At 41.9% G+C, this 18,614-nt stretch overlaps 1 protein-coding gene across 3 annotated transcripts in view; it reads left to right on the forward strand.

The window, feature by feature from the left end:
• scai (suppressor of cancer cell invasion) overlaps positions 1 to 18,614 on the forward strand; it is a 180,752-nt gene that overhangs the window by 89,679 nt on the left and 72,459 nt on the right. For all 3 annotated transcript variants that reach the window (XM_080212011.1, XM_080212013.1, XM_080212012.1), the window contains exon 7: positions 4,105 to 4,203. In XM_080212011.1, the coding sequence (XP_080068137.1) occupies positions 4,105 to 4,203 (99 nt within the window). The remainder of the gene's footprint in view (positions 1 to 4,104; positions 4,204 to 18,614) is intronic.

An 18,614-nucleotide genomic window follows, 5' to 3' on the forward strand; every position in this document is an offset into this window, starting at 1 on the left:
ATCACTTTGTTCTTGTTGATGTGCACTATTTCCTTCTTTCCCCAACACAGCTGAGGTTATAATCCATCTCCTAATCTTTAGATCTCCTTTGTGATCTTGCCCTGCTCTCTCCAACAGTCCTCCAGCTTTGGATGTCTGTACTTTTTTAGAAGAAGCCTCAAAAAGCACTACCTTGTTCTAACTAAGCTTTCTATTAGCTCTCCAAACTCTTTCCCAATGGATTCGCATTTGGATCTGTAATTTAATTAACAGTACTGTCACTTTACTTTCTAATTCTTTCTATAACTACCTTGGAATATTTTCTTCATTATAGCAGTTGTTGAAAGCCTTTATTTTTGTGAATTTAATATTGTTCATGGTGGAAATGCTAATCTACAAACGTTAGTTTGTCAAATAGGAAAAAAAATCTTGCAGAACAGAATGTTTATTAAACATTATAAATGTTTGGCTGAGTACAGTGTAGTTGTCTGTTACTGTCTGATGCTGTTTGCTAGGGAGAGTTTGACACTGATGCATTTACAGTTACACGTGTTATTCCAGCTGATCTTGTAACATGGGATATGAATAGATTGGTAGGCAATCCCAATGAGGAATGAAGTTATAATGAATTTCAAAATAATGAAAATAATAATTTTTTTCTCATTGTCATTCTGTCCTTTCTTAAAGAATAATGGTAGCTATTCTAGGAACTAATACAAGAATTTTACCAGAGCATTTCCTAATTCCCAATAATCTATCTGGTTCCTTAACTAATTCTCAACATACCAAACTAATTTTCAGAAAGTCTAATTTAACAGAAACCATCTTTCTGCTATTAAAATTTATTTTAAAAATATTAAAATATTAAATTTTAAAATTCCGGCTTAATCATTTGGACATGGGCCTTGACACTAATCATCTTAGTTACCGAATAGAATCTGGATAGAAGAAATTTAACCATGTGTGGATATGTAGTTATTGTCTGGACACATATAGAAGTAACCACATGCTCAGAGAGTTGCCACTACTTTGATTTTTTTTTCTAGTTTGTCTTTGAAGATATTGGCTGAAATTCTCCAATATTGTATGCCCTGTCACTGCTGTCAACGAGAATGGAGAATTTGATGCTCAGCCAAATCTCCAATCTCAGCAGCAGGGCTGGAAAATTCCAATTGCGGACGAGGTTGGAGAATCCTGGCCACTATTTTCCTAATTAACCGCTTCTCACGATTGAAAAAAAATTCTTCCTTATGATGGGAGTCTTGCTGGCAAGAATAGTATTTGTTGACCATGCCCTTGAGAAGATAGTGGTGAGTCACCGCCTTCGTGAACCACTGTCGTCCTTCTGGTGTCAATGCACACACAGTACTGTTAGAAAGGGAGTTTTCGATATTTTGTCCAGCATCTATGGAGGAATGATGATGTGGTTCAAACCAGGATTGGGTGTGACTCGGAGGGGAACTTGGCAGTGTTCCCATGCAACTGTTGCCCTTGTTCTTCTGGTGCCAGAGGTTGTGGGTTTGAAAGGTGCTATTGAAGGAGGCGTGGTGAATTACTGCACCTTGTATGTAACACACATTGCTGCCACTATGTATTGGTGGCAGTGGAGGGAGTGAATGTTTAAGCTAGTGGATGGGATACCAATCAAGTGGACTGTTTTTTGTCCGAGATAATGTCAAGCTTTTTGGACGTTGTTGGAGCTTCACTCCTCTAGGCAAGCAGAGAGTATGTCATCACACTCCAGATTTGTACCTTGTAAATGGTGGATAGGCATTGGGGAGTCAGGAGATGATTTACTTACCATAGAATTCTTAGCCCCTGATCTGCTGTTGTAGCTACAATATTTACACAATACAATTAAGTTTGGTCAATGTTAAACCCTCTCTGAGATGTTGTTGGTGGGGGATTCTGCAACAGTAATGCCAGTGTCAGTGTCACTGGGATATCAGTGGGATATGGTTAGATTATCTTGTCAAAGATGGTCATTGCCTGACACTTGTGGTATGAATAATACCTGTCAGTTATTAGGCCAAGCCTGAATGTTGTCCAGACCCAGCAAGGACTCTTTCAGTATCTAAAGAGTTGTGAATGATACTGTTATTGCCTACAACTTTTAAGAACACGTTACATGAAATTGATGGTCGTGTATGCTGCAAATAAGTTTAATGTTGTATTGCAACTATTTTCTCCATCTTCCCTATTTTCTTCCCTTCTGCCTTGAATCCACTGACCTGTGGGATACAAGTCCATCAAAAATTGCAACCCTCTGGTATTTTGCCCAAGTGACAACTTTTCACTGAGCCTGGAGAATCAATGTGCATCAATATGAAGAACTTTCAACCAGAACTGAATTTTTTCTGCAGGTTTGCAGTTTCTAATAAGCAGGCTTCACTATTTTTTTACCCTCTCAGTTTCTGCCCCCACTTAATTAACTCTGGTATAGTGACCTCCAATTCTGCCCCAGCAAAACTCAGTACATTGTAGGGATTACATTTAGGACTACTGGATCTATACATCGCAGTGGAACACAAGCAATCTACTTGGCTTCATTGTCTCCATAGGCCGGTTAGTTTAACGTCTGTGGTAGGTAAAATGTTAGAATCTGTCATCAAGGAGGAAATTGCGAGGCATCTTGAAGGGAATTGCTTGATAGAGCAGACGCAGCACGGTTTCATTAAAGGGAAGTCGTGTCTGACAAATTTACTGGAGTTCTATGAGGATGTGTCTAGGGCGGTGGATAGAGGAGAGCCGGTGGATGTGGTCTTTCTAGATTTTCAGAAAGCGTTTGACAAAGTGCCTCACAGGAGGTTATTGCAGAAGGTCGAGGGACATGGAGTTGGGGGTAAGGTGTTAGCGTGGATAGAAGATTGGTTGTCAAATAGGAGGCAGAGAGTGGGGGTCAACGGGTGCTATTCGGATTGGCGGATGGTGACTAGTGGAGTGCCCCAGGGGTCGGTGCTGGGGCCTCAGCTTTTTACCATTTATATAGATGATCTGGAGGAGGGAACCGAGTGTAGAGTGTCGAAATTTGCTGATGACACCAAGATTGGGGGAACGGCAAATTGTGCGGAGGGTGTGGAGAGTCTGCAGAAGGATCTAGATAGGCTGGGCGAATGGGCCAGGAAATGGCAAATGGAATTTAATGTTGGCAAGTGTGAGGTGGTCCACTTTGGTAGGAAAAATGGTAGGAAGGACTATTACTTACGAGGCGAAAAACTGCAGCAGGCGACGGTGCAGAGGGACCTCGGGGTCCTTGAGCATGAGTCGCAAAAACCCAGCTTGCAGGTGCAGCAGGTGGTCAGGAAGGCGAATGGGATGCTGGCCTTCATAGCGAAGGGGATTGAATATAAAAGTAGGGAGGTCTTGCTGCAGCTGTATAGGGCATTGGTGAGGCCGCAACTGGAGTACTGTGTGCATTTTTGGGCGCCGCACCTGCGCAAAGATATTTTGGCCTTGGAGGGAGTGCAGAGGAGGTTTACTAGGCTGATACCGGAGTTGAGGGGGTTGAGCTATGAGGAGAGGCTGAATAAACTGGGCTTGTACTCGTTAAAGTTTAGAAGAATGAGAGGAGATCTCATTGAGACGTATAAGATGATGAATGGGATGGATAGGATAGAGGTGGAAAGACTCTTCCCGCTCAAAAAAGACAATAGGACTAGGGGGCACAGCCTCAAGATAAAAAGGGGGCGGTTTAGAACGGAGTTGAGGAGGAACTTCTTCACTCAAAGGGTGGTGAATCTCTGGAATTCTCTGCCCGTTGAAGTGGTGGAGGCTGCCTCGCTAAATATTTTTAAGACGCGGGTTGATGGGTTTTTGATAGGAGAGGGGATTAAGGGTTATGGGGAGAGGGCGGGAAAGTGGAACTGAGCAGCGACAGATCAGCCATGATCTTATTGAATGGCGGGGCAGGCTCGAAGGGCTGGATGGCCTACACCTGCTCCCATTTCTTATGTTCTTATGTTCTTTCGGTTTTAGTTTAACTACTGCATAGCACCGGTTTCAACACTGCGTCACTTACACTTTAAATTTCTGAACCTGCTGTAAACTTTTGCAGATGTAATTTGCAAAATGGTGAACTAGTTGTGGCTGGATATCAATGCTAAAAGTCATTTCTAATTTTAATAGGAACTGTCAGATGAAATTGAAGATTATACACATCGGTTCAACACTGAAGATCAGTTAGAATGGAATCTTGTACTACAAGAGGTGGCAGCATTTGTTGAGGTCTGTTTAATAGTAATCTGGAGTTATTTGGAAATATCAGAATATGAAAATAAGTTATTCAATTGCTGTTTAATATCTGTGTGTTTTAAATTACTTATTGCTAGTTTGTTAACTAAATTTCAAATGAACTTTTCTCTGTTCATGCTGATGGTTATGCATTGATAATGAATTCAATACAGCTGATGCCATATGCTAATAGCTTAAATTACTACTTAATGTGGGTACAACCCTAATGGAAGAGTTTAGAATCTTTCCAAGTATCAACAAAACTCGCCGGTTGAAATTAGATAGTTTCATCTCTATTTAGTCAGGGAGTTGGAAGATTTGCCAACTTGGAGTGCAGAGGAGGTTTACTAGGCTGATACCGGAGTTGAGGGGGTTGAGCTATGAGGAGAGGCTGTATAAACTAGGCTTGTACTCGTTAGAGTTTAGAAGAATGAGGGGAGATCTCATTGAGACGTATAAGATGATGAATGGGATGGATAGGATAGAGGTGGAGAGACTCTTCCCGCTCAAAAAAGATAGGACTAGGGGGCACAGCCTCAAGATAAAGGGGGGGCGGTTTAGAACGGAGTTGAGGAACTTCTTCACTCAAAGGGTGGTGAATCTCTGGAATTTTCTGCCCGTTGAAGTGGTGGAGGCTGCCTCGCTAAATATTTTTAAGACGCGGGTTGATGGGTTTTTGATAAGAGAGGGGATTAAGGGTTATGGGGAGAGGGTGGCAAAGTGGAATTGAGCCACGACAGATCAGCCATGATCTTATTGAATGGTGGGGCAGGCTCGAAGGATCCTCTTGGGGAGAGTGATCATTGTATGGTGGAGTTTCTGGTGCAGATGGAGGAGGAGAAAGTGGGTTCCCGGACACACGTACTTTGTTTGAATAGAGGGGAGTACGGTAGGATGAGAGAAGAATTGGCGAATGTGGACTGGGGGAGCGTGTTGGAGGGAGGGTCTGCTGAGGAGCAGTGGAGGATCTTTAAGGAGATCTTTCTTGGTGCTCAGCGGAAATTTATTCCGATGGTCAAAAAGGACCGTAGGAGGAGAGGTAATAAGCCGTGGATAACGAAGGAGGTGAAGGAAAGTGTAAAATTAAAAGCGGAGGAATTTAGAGTAGCTAAGAGTAGTGGGCGAGAAGAGGATTGGGAGAGGTTTAAATGTCAACAAAGATTGACAAAGAAGTTGATAAAAAAGGGTAGGAGAAACTATGAAGCTGGGCTAGCGCTTAATATAAAAAAGGATAGCAAGAGTTTTTATAAATATATAAAAAGGAAGAGGCTGGCTAGGGTGAACGTTGGTCCTTTAGAGGATGAGAAAGGGGACCTAGTGGTAGGGGATGGGGAAATGGCTAAGGTATTGAATAACTTTTTTGTTTCTGTCTTCACGGAGGAGGGCGTGAATAATTTGCCGGGTGTTAGCGATGGAAAGGTGGTAGGACTGGAGGGTCTTAATGACATTACTGTTACTAGAGAGGCGGTGCTCGACAGACTGGAGGGGCTGATTGTGGACAAGTCCCCAGGACCGGATGGAATGCATCCGAGGGTTCTGAAGGAAATGGCGGAGGTGATAGTGGATGCCTTGGTGGTTATTTTCCAGACGTCGCTGGATTCCGGGGAAGGGCAGGATGATTGGAAAACGGCTAATGTTACGCCATTGTTTAAGAAGGGTGCCAGGCAAAAGGCGGGGAATTATAGGCCAGTTAGTTTAACGTCTGTGGTAGGTAAAATGTTAGAATCTGTCATTAAGGAGGAAATTGCGAGGCATCTTGAAGGGAATTGCTTGATGGAGCAGACGCAGCACGGTTTCATTAAAGGGAAGTCGTGTCTGACAAATTTACTGGAGTTCTATGAGGATGTGTCTAGGGCGGTGGATAGAGGAGAGCCGGTGGATGTGGTCTTTCTAGATTTTCAGAAGGCGTTTGACAAAGTACCTCACAAGAGGTTATTGCAGAATGGCCTACTCCTGCTCCTATTTCTTATGTTCTTATGAAAGGCAAGGAGGAAAAATAGACTGAACTGCTCCAATATTCAAAATTCACTTGGTGGCTATCAAGTAATATTGCTAATTGCTCCTGATTTGTTATATGAAGGAAATATGTTGGTTAAGTGATGGTAGATAGAGACCAAATGGTGCATGTAAAACAGTGTGCTCAAAAACAGTTGCCTCATTAAGTTAAAATGTACCAGTTTCCAGCCTTGGTTTGAATTATATACGACAAGTAGTTTTTGTATAGGTTCATTTCAAAGCCATTAAGTTTTTAAACAATGTGAAGGTATCTGACTAGAAATTAGTTATGTATTAAAATAGTTTGGATGAGAACAGTCTTACCCACTCCATGAAGTGTATGATGTCAGTTAGCAATAGATCCATTGCATGCCTAAAGTACAAATGTGAAAGGTTTCAGTGGAGCAAGGAGTTATTTTCATATTCTACCTAGTTTGTCTTATTGACCTTGTTACAAAGCGAATAATATAATTTGAATCAATAAGTAATCATTTTACAGTAATCTTGAATATTTTATGTAAAATATTTTGGAAATGGTAGAAGAACAACCTTGATTGTCCAATATTCCCCTTTTGATCCAGTATAGTGTTTCTGGAATCTGTTCTATCAATCTATTGTCTATTTATATATGACTTTATTACTGTACTGTTTTCTACAAGCTTGATGATGGCATTTAAAATTTATTTTGCTCTTATCAAATGTGCATTGTACATTTGTCCAGTAGAGGTAAAATTAAAGGTAAAGTCGCCATAGCCCCGGATGATCATGGGCTGCTCTCCCCTTTTGAGGGGGAGAACTGATTGGTGATTTAACCTGAGGATCACCACATCTTACGCAAGGGGCAAGATCATGAAGGCTTGGCTTCTCAAATAACCTCAGCTGGTATGAGAATTGAACCTGTGTTGTTGGTATTGCTCTGTAGCACTAACCAGCTGTCCAGCCAGCTGAGCTAAACCAACCCCCTAAACCAATGGTGCCCAATGTGGGGTGGTCTGTAGAGCATGAGACTCTTAATCTCAGGATTGTGGGTTCATGGTTTTATAGAGTAGGTAGCTTAGGAATGCTGCATAATTTAAAATTCAGTCCTAGTGAAAATAGAACAGCAGAAAATATATTACTTTTGTAAGTACGCATGAACATATGAATTAGGAGCAGGAGTAGGCCACTCAACCCCTTGAGCCTTCTCCACCATTCAATAATAACATGGCAGATCTATTGTAACTTCAGCTCCAAATTTCTGCCGACCCCAAATAACCTTTCATGCCCTAGCTTGCTAAGAATCTAATTACCTTTGTCTTAAAATATTCACCTCTCTGCTTCCACTGTCTTTTGAGGAAGAGAGTTCTAAAGACTCATGACACTCAGTTTTGTTTTTAAATGGGTGACTTCTTGGGGGCAGTTCTTCCAACCTGGGAGACATCTACTGGACTTCCTGCTGCGTGCCATAGCCTCAGCACTTCTCCAGGCCCAGATTTCCGGCAGCGTCAGCTCCATGTTGAGTTGATTAAAATATTTAAATCTTCATTTTTTTGGGGGGCAGAATTCTAGCCCTTATTTTAAAACAGTGACCGCTCGTTCTAGATTCTTTCACAAGACGTAATATCCTTTCCACATCCACCCTGTTAAAAACCCTTCAGGATCTTGTATATTCCAGTCAAGTTGCTTCTTGCTCTTCTGAACACCAGAAGGTACAATCTAGCTTGTCCACTTTCCTTGTAAGACAATCCACCAATTTCAGATATTACTCTAGTAAGTCTTCTCTGAACTGCTTCCAATGTATTTATATTCATCCATAAAGAAGACCAATACTGTACATAGAGCTCCAACTGTGGTCTCAACGCCCTGTATGACTCCCTACTTTGGTGTTCAATTCCTTTTGCAATAACATTCTATTAGTTTTCCTAATTACTTGCTAAACCTGCGTACTAGCTTTTTGTGATTTATGCACTGGAAGACCCAAATCCCTTTTCACCTCGAAGTTCCATTTAGATAAGAAATATTTTTTAAAAAGTTCCAAAATGGACAATTGCACATTTTCCCACATTATATTCCATTTGCCAGATCTTTGCCCATTCACGTAACCTAGCTTTATCTCTTTGTAGCCTCCATATGTCTTCACAGCTTACTTTCCTCCTACCTTTTGTGTCTCAGCAAATTTTGCAATTGTGAATAATTCTGGTTCATCAATTAGATAAATAACTGCAATGTTTATTCACGTATAACTATGATACAGAGGCTTTCTGGATAGACTAGACTTAAGTTTACATTAGTGGTGCCTTAAGTAATCTTTCCTGTGGCAGGAAAAACATTCAGCCTCTGTATACCTGCAGGTTTCAGGGACTGATTACCTTAGGACTGGTAACGCACTACTTCAATCCTAGGTGATTGGTTGACTCTTTCAAATCTTCTTTCTCTATTCATGGCTGCATTTTCTTCTTGATTTAAAATTACTCCTTCGTTTTTGGTGCCACTGACTGCAGCTTCCTGCCCTAACTGATGCACTGCACCATTTTGTGTGCTTTGAATCTCTTGTGCACCCTTCTCTGCACTCTCTCCATCACCAGTGCCATATTCAGCACTTTCTTAAAATTTATATCTGCCTCTGCTAATAGCAAACTTTGGATGGCCTTATGATTTACTCTGCAGCCTAAATGGTCCCACAACATATTGCTGAGAGTGGCTCTGAAGTCGTAGTGCTCTCGAATCTGTCTCAACTTGGTAATATAAGTTGCAATAGTTTCCCCAGGGGCTTTCCTGGTTGAGTTAAAATTAAATTGCTGCAATATTATTGATGGCTTTGGGTAGAAGTGAGTTTTCAACAATTCAGTAAATGACCTTGGATCAGGCATGCTTGGGGATATGAGGCTGCATATTAAATTGTAAGCCTGGGTCCCCACACGGGCTCAGAAGGATTGCCTTTCTCTTTTTCTCCCTCCCTATTCCATTGACCTGAAAGTAGTAGCCCAAACGTTCAATATGTCGTGTTCAATCCTCTGCACTTGGAACAGGGGCACATCTGTTAACAATTTCCTGTTTCTCAACTTGAACTGAACCTTAACGTAACTTTATATCAGGATCTTGGGACTGCTTTTTTTTGTTTTTTAAAAAAAAGAGTGGCATGGACAAACAAGTTGGGCCGAAGGGCCTGTTTCCATGCTGTAAACCTCTGATCTATGACTCTATCCCATATCACCAGTATAATAATTCTGGTTCACCAGTTAGGTAAATAACAACTGCAATGTTTAGTTACATATAACTGTATATGAGGTTTGCAACCCCATGGCTGCAGTCAGCTCCTGATTGGTTCATGTGACCTCTGCAAATTGACCCTTAAAGGGACAATCACCACAGCAACCATACCTTTTGTCTCTTCAACCAAGTCATTTATATATAGTGTAAAAAGTTGAGGCCACAGCTTTGATCGCGATGGCATGCCGTTCATTACATCTTGCCAACCAGAAAATGACCCACTTATACCTAGCCTCTGTTTCCGGTTAGCTAGCCAATCTTCAGTCCATGCCAATGTGTTATCCCCCCTACACCATGGCCTTTTATTTTCTGCAATCACCTTTGAAATGGCACCTTATCAAATACATCCAGGAAATTAAATACACCCACCAGTTTCCCTTTATCCACAGCAGTATTACTATTTCAAAGAACTCCATTAAATTGGTTAAACATGATTTCCCCCTCTCAAACCTTTGTTAACTTTGCCCGATTACTGTACATTTTTCAAAATGCCCTGCTATAATGTCTTTCATTTTCACCAATGACACTTGTTGGATTTCTTGCTTCCTGTCTCCCTTTTTGAATAAAGGAGTTACATTCCCTATTTTCCAATTTGCTAGAACCTTCCCTGAATCTAGAAATTTTGGAAAATTAAAACCAATGCATTAATTATCGCAGAAACCACTTTTTTAAGACCTTGGATGTTGTCTGTCAGAACCTGGAGACTTGTCAGCAGGCAGCTCCAACAAGTGGCTCAGTACCACTTCCCTGGTGAATATCATTGAGTTCCTCTGTCCTTTCCATTTCCTGACTTACAACAGTTTCTGGCTGCTACTTCTATCCTCTGTAGTGAAGACCAATGCAAAATACCTGTTCAATTCATCTGCCAGCTCTTTCTTCTCCATAACTAATTTTCCGGACTCACTTTCTATAGAACAAACATTTGCTTTGTTAACATTTTTCTTTTTCAAATAACTATGGGAACTATACTACCTGTCTTTACGTTTCTAGCTAGCTTTCTCACAGAACAAAAAACAAAGAAAATTACAGCACAGGAACTGGCCCTTCGGCCCTCCAAGCCTGCACTGACCATGCTGCCCGATGAACTAAAATCCACTATCCTTCTGGGGATTACATCCTTCTATTCCCATCCTATTCATGTATTTGTCCAGACGCCCCTTAAAACTTACTATCATATCTGGTTCCACGACCTTCCCCTGGCAGGTGAGTACCAGGCACCCACTACCATCTGTGTAAAACATTTGCCTCGTACATCTCCTCTTAAACCTTGCCCCTCGCACCTTAAACCAATGCCCCCTAGTAATTGGCTTTTCGTAACTCTTGGGAAAAAGCTTCTCACTATCCACTGTGTCCATGCCCCTCATCTTTGTAGACTTCTATCTTGTAGACTCAACCTCCGTCATTCCAGTGAGAATAAACCAAGTTTCCCCAACCTCCCCTCATAGCTAATGCCCCCCATACCAGGCAACTTCATGGTAAATCTTTTCTGTACCCTCTCCAAAGCCTCCACATCTTTCTGGTAGTGTGGTGACCAGAATTGAACATTATATTCCAAGTGCAGCCTAACTAAGGTTTTATAAAACTGCAACATGACTTGCCAGTTTTTAAACTCGGTGCCCTATCTGATGAAGGCAAATGCGCTGTATGCCTCCTTGACTACCTTCTCCACCTGTGTTGCCACTTTCAGTGACCTGTGTACCTCTATACCCAGATCCCTCTGCCTATCAATAATCTTAAGGGTTCTGCCATTTACTGTATATTTCTATCTGTTAGACCTTCCAAAATTCATTATCTTGCATTTGTCCAGATTAAACGCCATCTGACATCTCTCTGCCCAAGCCTCCAACCAATCTATATCCAGCTGTAACCTCTGATGGTCCTCATCGCTATCCACAAATCCACAAAACTGTCGTCCGCAAATTTACTTATCAACCTGTTACATTTTCCTCCATACAGCAAAGATTCCAGCACTGATACCTGAGGAATGCCACGTTGCAGCCCTCCATTCAGAAATACACCCTTCCACTGCTACCTTCTCTGTCTTCTATGACCAAGCCAGTTCTGTATTCACCTTGCCAGCTTGCTTCTGATCCCATGCGACTTCACCTTCTGCACCAGTCTGCCATGAGGGACCTTGTCAAAGGCCTTACTGAAGTCATGTAGACAACATCTACTGCCCTACCCTCATCAATCATCTTTGTCACTTTCTCGAAAAACTTGATGAAGTTAGTGAGACATGACCTCCCCTCCACAAAGCCATGTTGCCTCTCACTAATACATCCACCTATTTCCATGTGGGAGTAAATCCTGTCTCGAAGAATCCTCTCCAATAATTTCCCTACTGCTGATGTAAGGCTCACCGGCCTGTAATTACCTGGATTATTCTTGCTACTCTTCTTAAACAAAGGAACAACGTTGGCCATTCTCCAATCCTCTGGGACCTCCCCTGTATGTGGGGATGCCAGCGTTGGACTGGAGTAAGCGCAGTAAGAAGTCTCACAACACAGGTTAAAGTCCAGGTTGGACTTTAACCTGGTGTTGTGAGACTTCTTACTATACCTTCCCTGTAGCCAGTGAGGATATAAAGATTTTTCTCAAGGCCCCAGCAATCTCCTCCCTTGCCTCTCTCAGTATTCTGGGGTATATCCCATCAGGCCCTGGGGACTTGTCTACTTTAATGTTTCTCAAGGACCCCAGTACCACCACCTTTTTCGATCTCAACATGACTCAAACTATCTATGCACTCTTTCCCAGATTCATCACCCACCAAGTCCTTCTCTTTGGTGAATACTGATGCAAAGTACTCATTTAGTACCTCGCCCATTTCCTCTGGCTCCATGCATAGATTCTCTCCCCTGTCCTTGAGTGGAGCAACCCTCTTCCTGCCACCCTCTTGCTATTTATATATGTATAAAAAGTCTTGGGATTTTCCTTACTCCTACTGGCTAATGATTTTCCTTACCCCTTGCTTAAGTTTCTTTCTACTTTCCTGTATTCCACAGTTGCTTTGTGTATTCCCAGCCTTTTAGCCTTGACAAGTGCTTGCTTTCTCTCTTTGACTAGGCTCACAATATCTCTCGTTATCCAAGATTGCCAAAACTTGCCATACCTACCCTTCTTCCTTACAAGAATGTGCAGGTCCTAAATCCTGTCAACTTACATTTGAAAGCCTCCCAAATGCCAAATGTTGATTTGCCCTTAAACGTCTGCCCACAATCCACAAAGTGGCGTCCTCTAATTGTTTCCCCCTTATTAATATTTTTGTCATTCTTTTGTGGTTTTTATATTCTGTCCAATCTTCTGATCTGCCACCCATCCTTGTGCAATTGTATGCTTTTTCTTTAATTTTGATTAATGTCTAATATTGTGAACTAACCACAGATGGTGGATCCACCTATTAGAATTTTTCTTTCTCATTGAAATGTATCTCTGTCTGTTCTGAAATATCATCTTGAATCTCTATCACTACACCTCTCTGGATCTATTCCTTAATCTAATTTGCCAGTTCACTTTAGCTACCTTTTACTTTCATGCTTTCATATTTGCCTTTATTTAAGTTTAAAATACTAGTCTTACACCTACTCTTCTCTTCCTCAAACTGAATGTGGAATTCAGTCATATGATTGAGGTGGTGGAATGATTAAACTGGTGCTATTATTGCTAAATCCAACAAAGTTGTGGTTTTCTAATCTTTCATTAGACATCACTTTCATGTAGACATCACTGGCTAGGTCAACAATTGCTGTCTATCACTCATTGCCCTTGAGAAGGTGGTGGTGAGCCACTTTCTTGAACTGCTGCAGTCCATGTAATTTACACCTACACCAGGGTGGAAATTGTTGGATTTTGACGCCGTGATAGTGAAGGCAGTGTGGTGTGTAGCCTGAATGGAAACTTACTCTTGGCTTGCTTAACCTTAACGATGTTGGCCACTCAGGTTGGAGCTTGCAATCATCTAATAATTCAAATGCTTTTTGCACAAAGTGCTCTGATTTTCCAGTAACTAGGATTAATCAGTAAATTAAAATGACATCTTTTTCTGGAAAAGCTCAAATGAAGAGTATTCTTTTTTCATAATGCCCAAAACTGTTGCAAGGTGAAATCTTGGGCGTTGATTCGAAGAACTGGGGAATTGGTGGCAGTGAAGTAAATCTTCATAATAATGTTCATAGGTTTATTAAGTTAGTAAAGATGCTAAATTAAGATTCCAATTTTGTATATTGTCCAAGTAACTTTTTTTGAATGACTGGGCAGCACGGTGGTTAGCACTGCTGCTTCACAGCTCCAGGGTCCTGGGTTCGATTCCTGGCTCAGGTGACTGTCTGTGTGGAGTTTGCATGTTCTCCTCGTGTCTGCATGGGTTTCCTCCAGGTACTCTGGTTTCCTCCCACAGTCCAAAGATGTGTAGGTTAGGTTGATTGGCCATGCTAAGAAATTGCCCCTTAGTGTCCAGGGATGCGTAGGTTAGAGGGATTAGTGGGTATGATATGGGGGTAGGGCCTGGGTGGGATTGTGTTTGGTGCAGACTCGATGGGCCTAAGGGCCTCTTTCTGTACTGTAGGGTTCTATAAGTTGAAAGCCTCTGCCCCTGCTGCTGATTAATATTTATTTTGTTGTGTGTGTGTGTGTGTGTGTGTGTGTGTGTGTGTGTGTGTGTGTGTGTGTGTGTGTGTGTGTGTGTGTGTGTGTGTGTGTGAGATGGATTGTCTGTGCCTCTGATTTCTCCTTGGTGTCTCCTTGGGCAGTAGATCTGGCATTGGAAATTTGCATGGGTCCAGGATTATTACCCGAAATTTCACCCTGCTGTTAGAGCATCAGTGCTCAGTAACAAGCTGCCTTCCAAGTTGTTGTTTTGAAGTGTGAAGAACACTGAAGATGTCAGTATTATTGACAACTTGGGTATGATTGTCTTCAGCAGCAGCCAAGTTATAACATAGTTTAGGTGTCAGTCAAACTAGCCTTCACCCTTTGGATCAAGTTAATTAATGCAATTAATTAATCCATGATGTATAAACATAAGGGATGGAAATGCGTAACAGGCCGGGCAGCATATGTAAAGAGAGAGAGACAAACAAGCTTAACGTTTGAGACTTAGTGCGGAACTGGAAAAACATTACAGATGTTTCATCGGGAGACCAAATGCAGATTGAGTGATCAGTTGCTGAACACCTCCATTAAGTCTGCAAGTGTGATATTGAGCTTCAAGTTGTTCACCATTTTAGTCCTGTCTCAATCCCACTTTGAACTCTGAACTCTGTCTGCGGCTTCCTCCCCTATTGTACTCAAGTTGAAGGAGCATCCCTCTCATCTTTTTATCAGGTGTTTTATAACATTCAAGCTGAATGTCAACTTTTTTTTTCAAGATAGTAATCACTGCCTGCATTCTTTTTCAGACAGCAGGTGCTGAGAAGGGTTCTGCTGCTCATTAATCCTTCCCGTCTATTCTAGTACAGACTTCCATCCAACACTTTTTCTTTGTCCACAGGTACTGCCTTACCACCTGAGTATTTCTAGCCGTTACTGTTCATGCAACATTCGCCACAGTCTGTGCAAATTAAGACAGAAACCAGTAAAAGTGTCAACCTCCATCCTTTCTTTGGAAAAAAGATGATTCTCCTTGCACAGATTTTAATCTGAAGTAGTTTGCAAGCAATAACTACAGACCAATTAGCAGAAGTTTTGAACAAAGTGTGTTTTAAAACTCTAAAGTTTAGTTTATATAAAAGCTAAGTGTTGGTTTCTCATAGTATACTTACCTATTGAGCTGTACTGCTGAATTTTCCACCGAGCTCTGTGTATCTGTTCTGTTGTATCAATTTTGATCCATTTAAATCAAGGATCTTTAGTCATATATAATTGAGGGGAAAATGATTGAAAAAAAGGAAACATTTTTCTTCCTTTGACTTCTGACAATGTTAAACGCAGTTGGAGTATAGTTCTATAGGCACATTATCACCTGGTTCCTCACCAGATTTGCAAATGAGCATTGACAAGTTGTTTAGTCAAACTAAATGTATCACAGCTAAACTTAATTTTATAGAATCATAGATTGATTACAGCACACAAGGAGACTATTTGGTCCATCTAGTCCATGTTAGCTCTCTCCAAGAGCAATCCAACTAGTCCCAATCCTCTGCAGCTTCCCTGTAACCCCTTATTTATTTTCCTTCTTCGTGTACTTCTGTAATTCCCATTTGAAAGCCGCAATTGAATCTGCCGTTATGCATGCCTTCCAGATCATAACCACTCACTATATAAAACAAGTTCTTTTGCCAGTCACTTTAAATCTATATCCTCTGCTTTCAGCTGTTCCCCAAGGGAATCAGTTTCTTTCTGTTCACCTTGTCTCGATCCTTTATGATTTTGAACATCTCTATCAAATTGCCTGTTAACCTTCTTTAAGGAAAATAATCCCAGCTTCTCCAATCTATCCACGTAACTGTCCCTTGTATCTGGAACCATCCTCAAATCTTTTCTGCACTGTCTCTAATGCCTCCCTAAAGTGTGGTGCCCAAATTTGAACACAATATTCCAGTCAGCAAAAGACCTTTCACAACTGAACTCTGTTTTCCATCAACAATAGAAAGTTTCATATCATGATACCACTTCCCTTTCTATTTCATTGGCTTCAACATTTCTGGAAAGCCTATTATGACACTTCATCAAACACCTTTTGGAAGTCCATGTACATCAGATCAACTCATTGCCCCTATTAGCCCTCTCTGTTACCTCATCAAAAAAAACTCAGTTATATAAGTTAAATATAATTTACCTTTAACAAACCATGCTGGCTTTCTGTAATTAATCCACAGTTGTTCTAGTGACCTTGGATTTTGCCTTGGATTGTCATTTCTAACAGCTTTCCCACCACCAAGGTTAGCCTGAGTATTGGAGAAATATTTAGAAACTATCTTATTTTCACATACCTAGATTGAGGGTGGAAATCCTGATTTTTGTTTTCCCCCACCCCCTTGGCCCATCACTTTCTGTCTCTTTAGCCTAGAATTCCCAATGCCAATTATCATGCTCTCAGTATTATTGACCAAACCAGCACAGGTGGGAAATCAAATGTTTTTCCTCATCTGTATGATTTAGTTCCATATTGGACAGTGTATTGTCCAACTGAGCCCTGGATGGGGTTGTGGGCACCATTTGCTAAAATCAGATCGATCTTTGGATTCTTCCCCCCATTTCTTTGCCATGCTTTCTTTTCTGTTACATTATCATGTATTGTGTAAACTCCAAATGTGGTGGAGATTGATAATACAGATGATCTTTTGCCGAGAATGTAGTGTTACAGTCATATAGTTAAGGTGTAGAGAAAGATCAACTTAATGCAAGTTAGGTCCATTCAAAAGTCTGATGGCAGCAGGGAAGAAACTGTTCTTGAGTCAGTTGGTACATGACCTCAGATATTTGTATCTTTTTCCCAATGGAAAGAGGTGGAAGAGTGTGTGTCCGGGGTGCGTGGCTGCTTTGCTGAGGCAGTGGGAAGTGTAGACAGTTAGTGGATGGGAGGGTGGTTTGAGTGAAGGATTGGGCTACATTCACGACCTTTTGTAGTTTTTTGCAGTCTTGGGCAGGGCAGGAGCCATACCAAGCTATCATACAACCAGAAAAAATGCTTTCTTTGGTGCATCTGTAAAAGTTAATGAGAATTGTAGCTGACATAGAACATAGAACATAGAACACTACAGCACAAACAGGCCCTTCGGCCCACAAGTTGCGCCGACCACATCACCTACCAACCTACAGACCTATCTATAACCCTCAATCTCATTAAACCCCATATACTCATCCAGAAGTCTTTTAAAAGACCCCAGCGAGTTCGCCTCCACCACCACTGACGGCAGCCGATTCCATTCACTCACCACCCTCTGAGTGAAAAACTTACCCCTAACATCACTTCTGAACCTCCCTCCCCGCACCTTAAATCTGTGTCCTCTCGTAGCGACCATTTCAAACCGGGGAAATAGCCTCTGAGAGTCCACCCTATCTATTCCTCTCAACATTTTGTAAACTTCTATCAGGTCGCCTCTCAACCTTCGTCTCTCCAGGGAAAAGAGTCCCAGCTCCCTCAACCTAACTTCATAAGGCATGCCTCCCAGTCCAGGCAACATCCTTGTAAATCTCCTCTGCACCCTTTCAATAGCTTCTACATCTTTCCTATAGTGAGGCGACCAGAACTGCGCACAATACTCCAAATGAGGCCTGACAAGGGTCTTATAAAGTTCCAGCATTACCTCCCGACTCCTAAACTCAATCCCTCGATTAATGAAGGCCAGTACACCATACGCCTTCTTGACCACCTCCTCCACCTGCGAGGCCGATTTAAGAGTCCTGTGGACCCGGACCCCAAGATCCTTCTGCTCCTCAACACTACTCAGACTTCTGCCCTTAATAGTGTACTTGTTCATCCCGTTGGTTCTGCCAAAATGGACGACAACACATTTATCCGCGTTGAAGTCCATCTGCCACTTCTCCGCCCAGTCCTGCATCCTATCTATGTCCTGCTGCAACTTTTGCCATCCTTCCAGATCATCCACAACACCACCGACCTTCGTGTCATCAGCGAACTTACTTACCCATCCCTCCACTTCCTCATCCAGGTCATTTATGAAAATGACAAACAACAAGGGTCCCAGAACAGATCCTTGAGGCACTCCGCTGGTGACTGACCTCCATTCAGAAAAAGCCCCATCCACAACCACTCTCTGCCTTCTGCAGGCAAGCCAGTTCTGGATCCACAAGGCCAAAGGCCCTTGGATCCCATGCCCTCTCACCTTCTCAAGAAGGTGAATTTTGTCAAATTTTTTTAGTCTTCTGAGAGAGTAGAGGGGTTGGTAGGCTTTCTGAGAAAGTAGAGGGGTTGGAAGGGCTAGATGGCCTACTCCTGCTCCTATTTCTTATCTTCTTATGTTCTTAACTATAGCGTCAGCATGGAGGGACCAGAACAGGTTATTGGTGATCTGAGCACCTAAGAACTTGAAGCTCTTAACCCTTTTTACTTTTTCCCTGATGATGTAGACAGAGGTGTTCTCTCCAGAGTAGTCAGAGGTCGTTGTACGCATTGGGGCAGAAAGCTAAAGGACCTTGAGTAGTAAGTTCTGGACTACTGCTGGTGTCACATGCTAGTGAGAGTAAGAATAGGAAGATTAGGC

The sequence above is a fragment of the Carcharhinus amblyrhynchos genome, chromosome 25 (assembly GCF_965287045.1).
Source record: "Carcharhinus amblyrhynchos chromosome 25, sCarAmb.v2.hapA, whole genome shotgun sequence".
NCBI classification, from domain to species: Eukaryota; Metazoa; Chordata; class Chondrichthyes; order Carcharhiniformes; family Carcharhinidae; genus Carcharhinus; species Carcharhinus amblyrhynchos.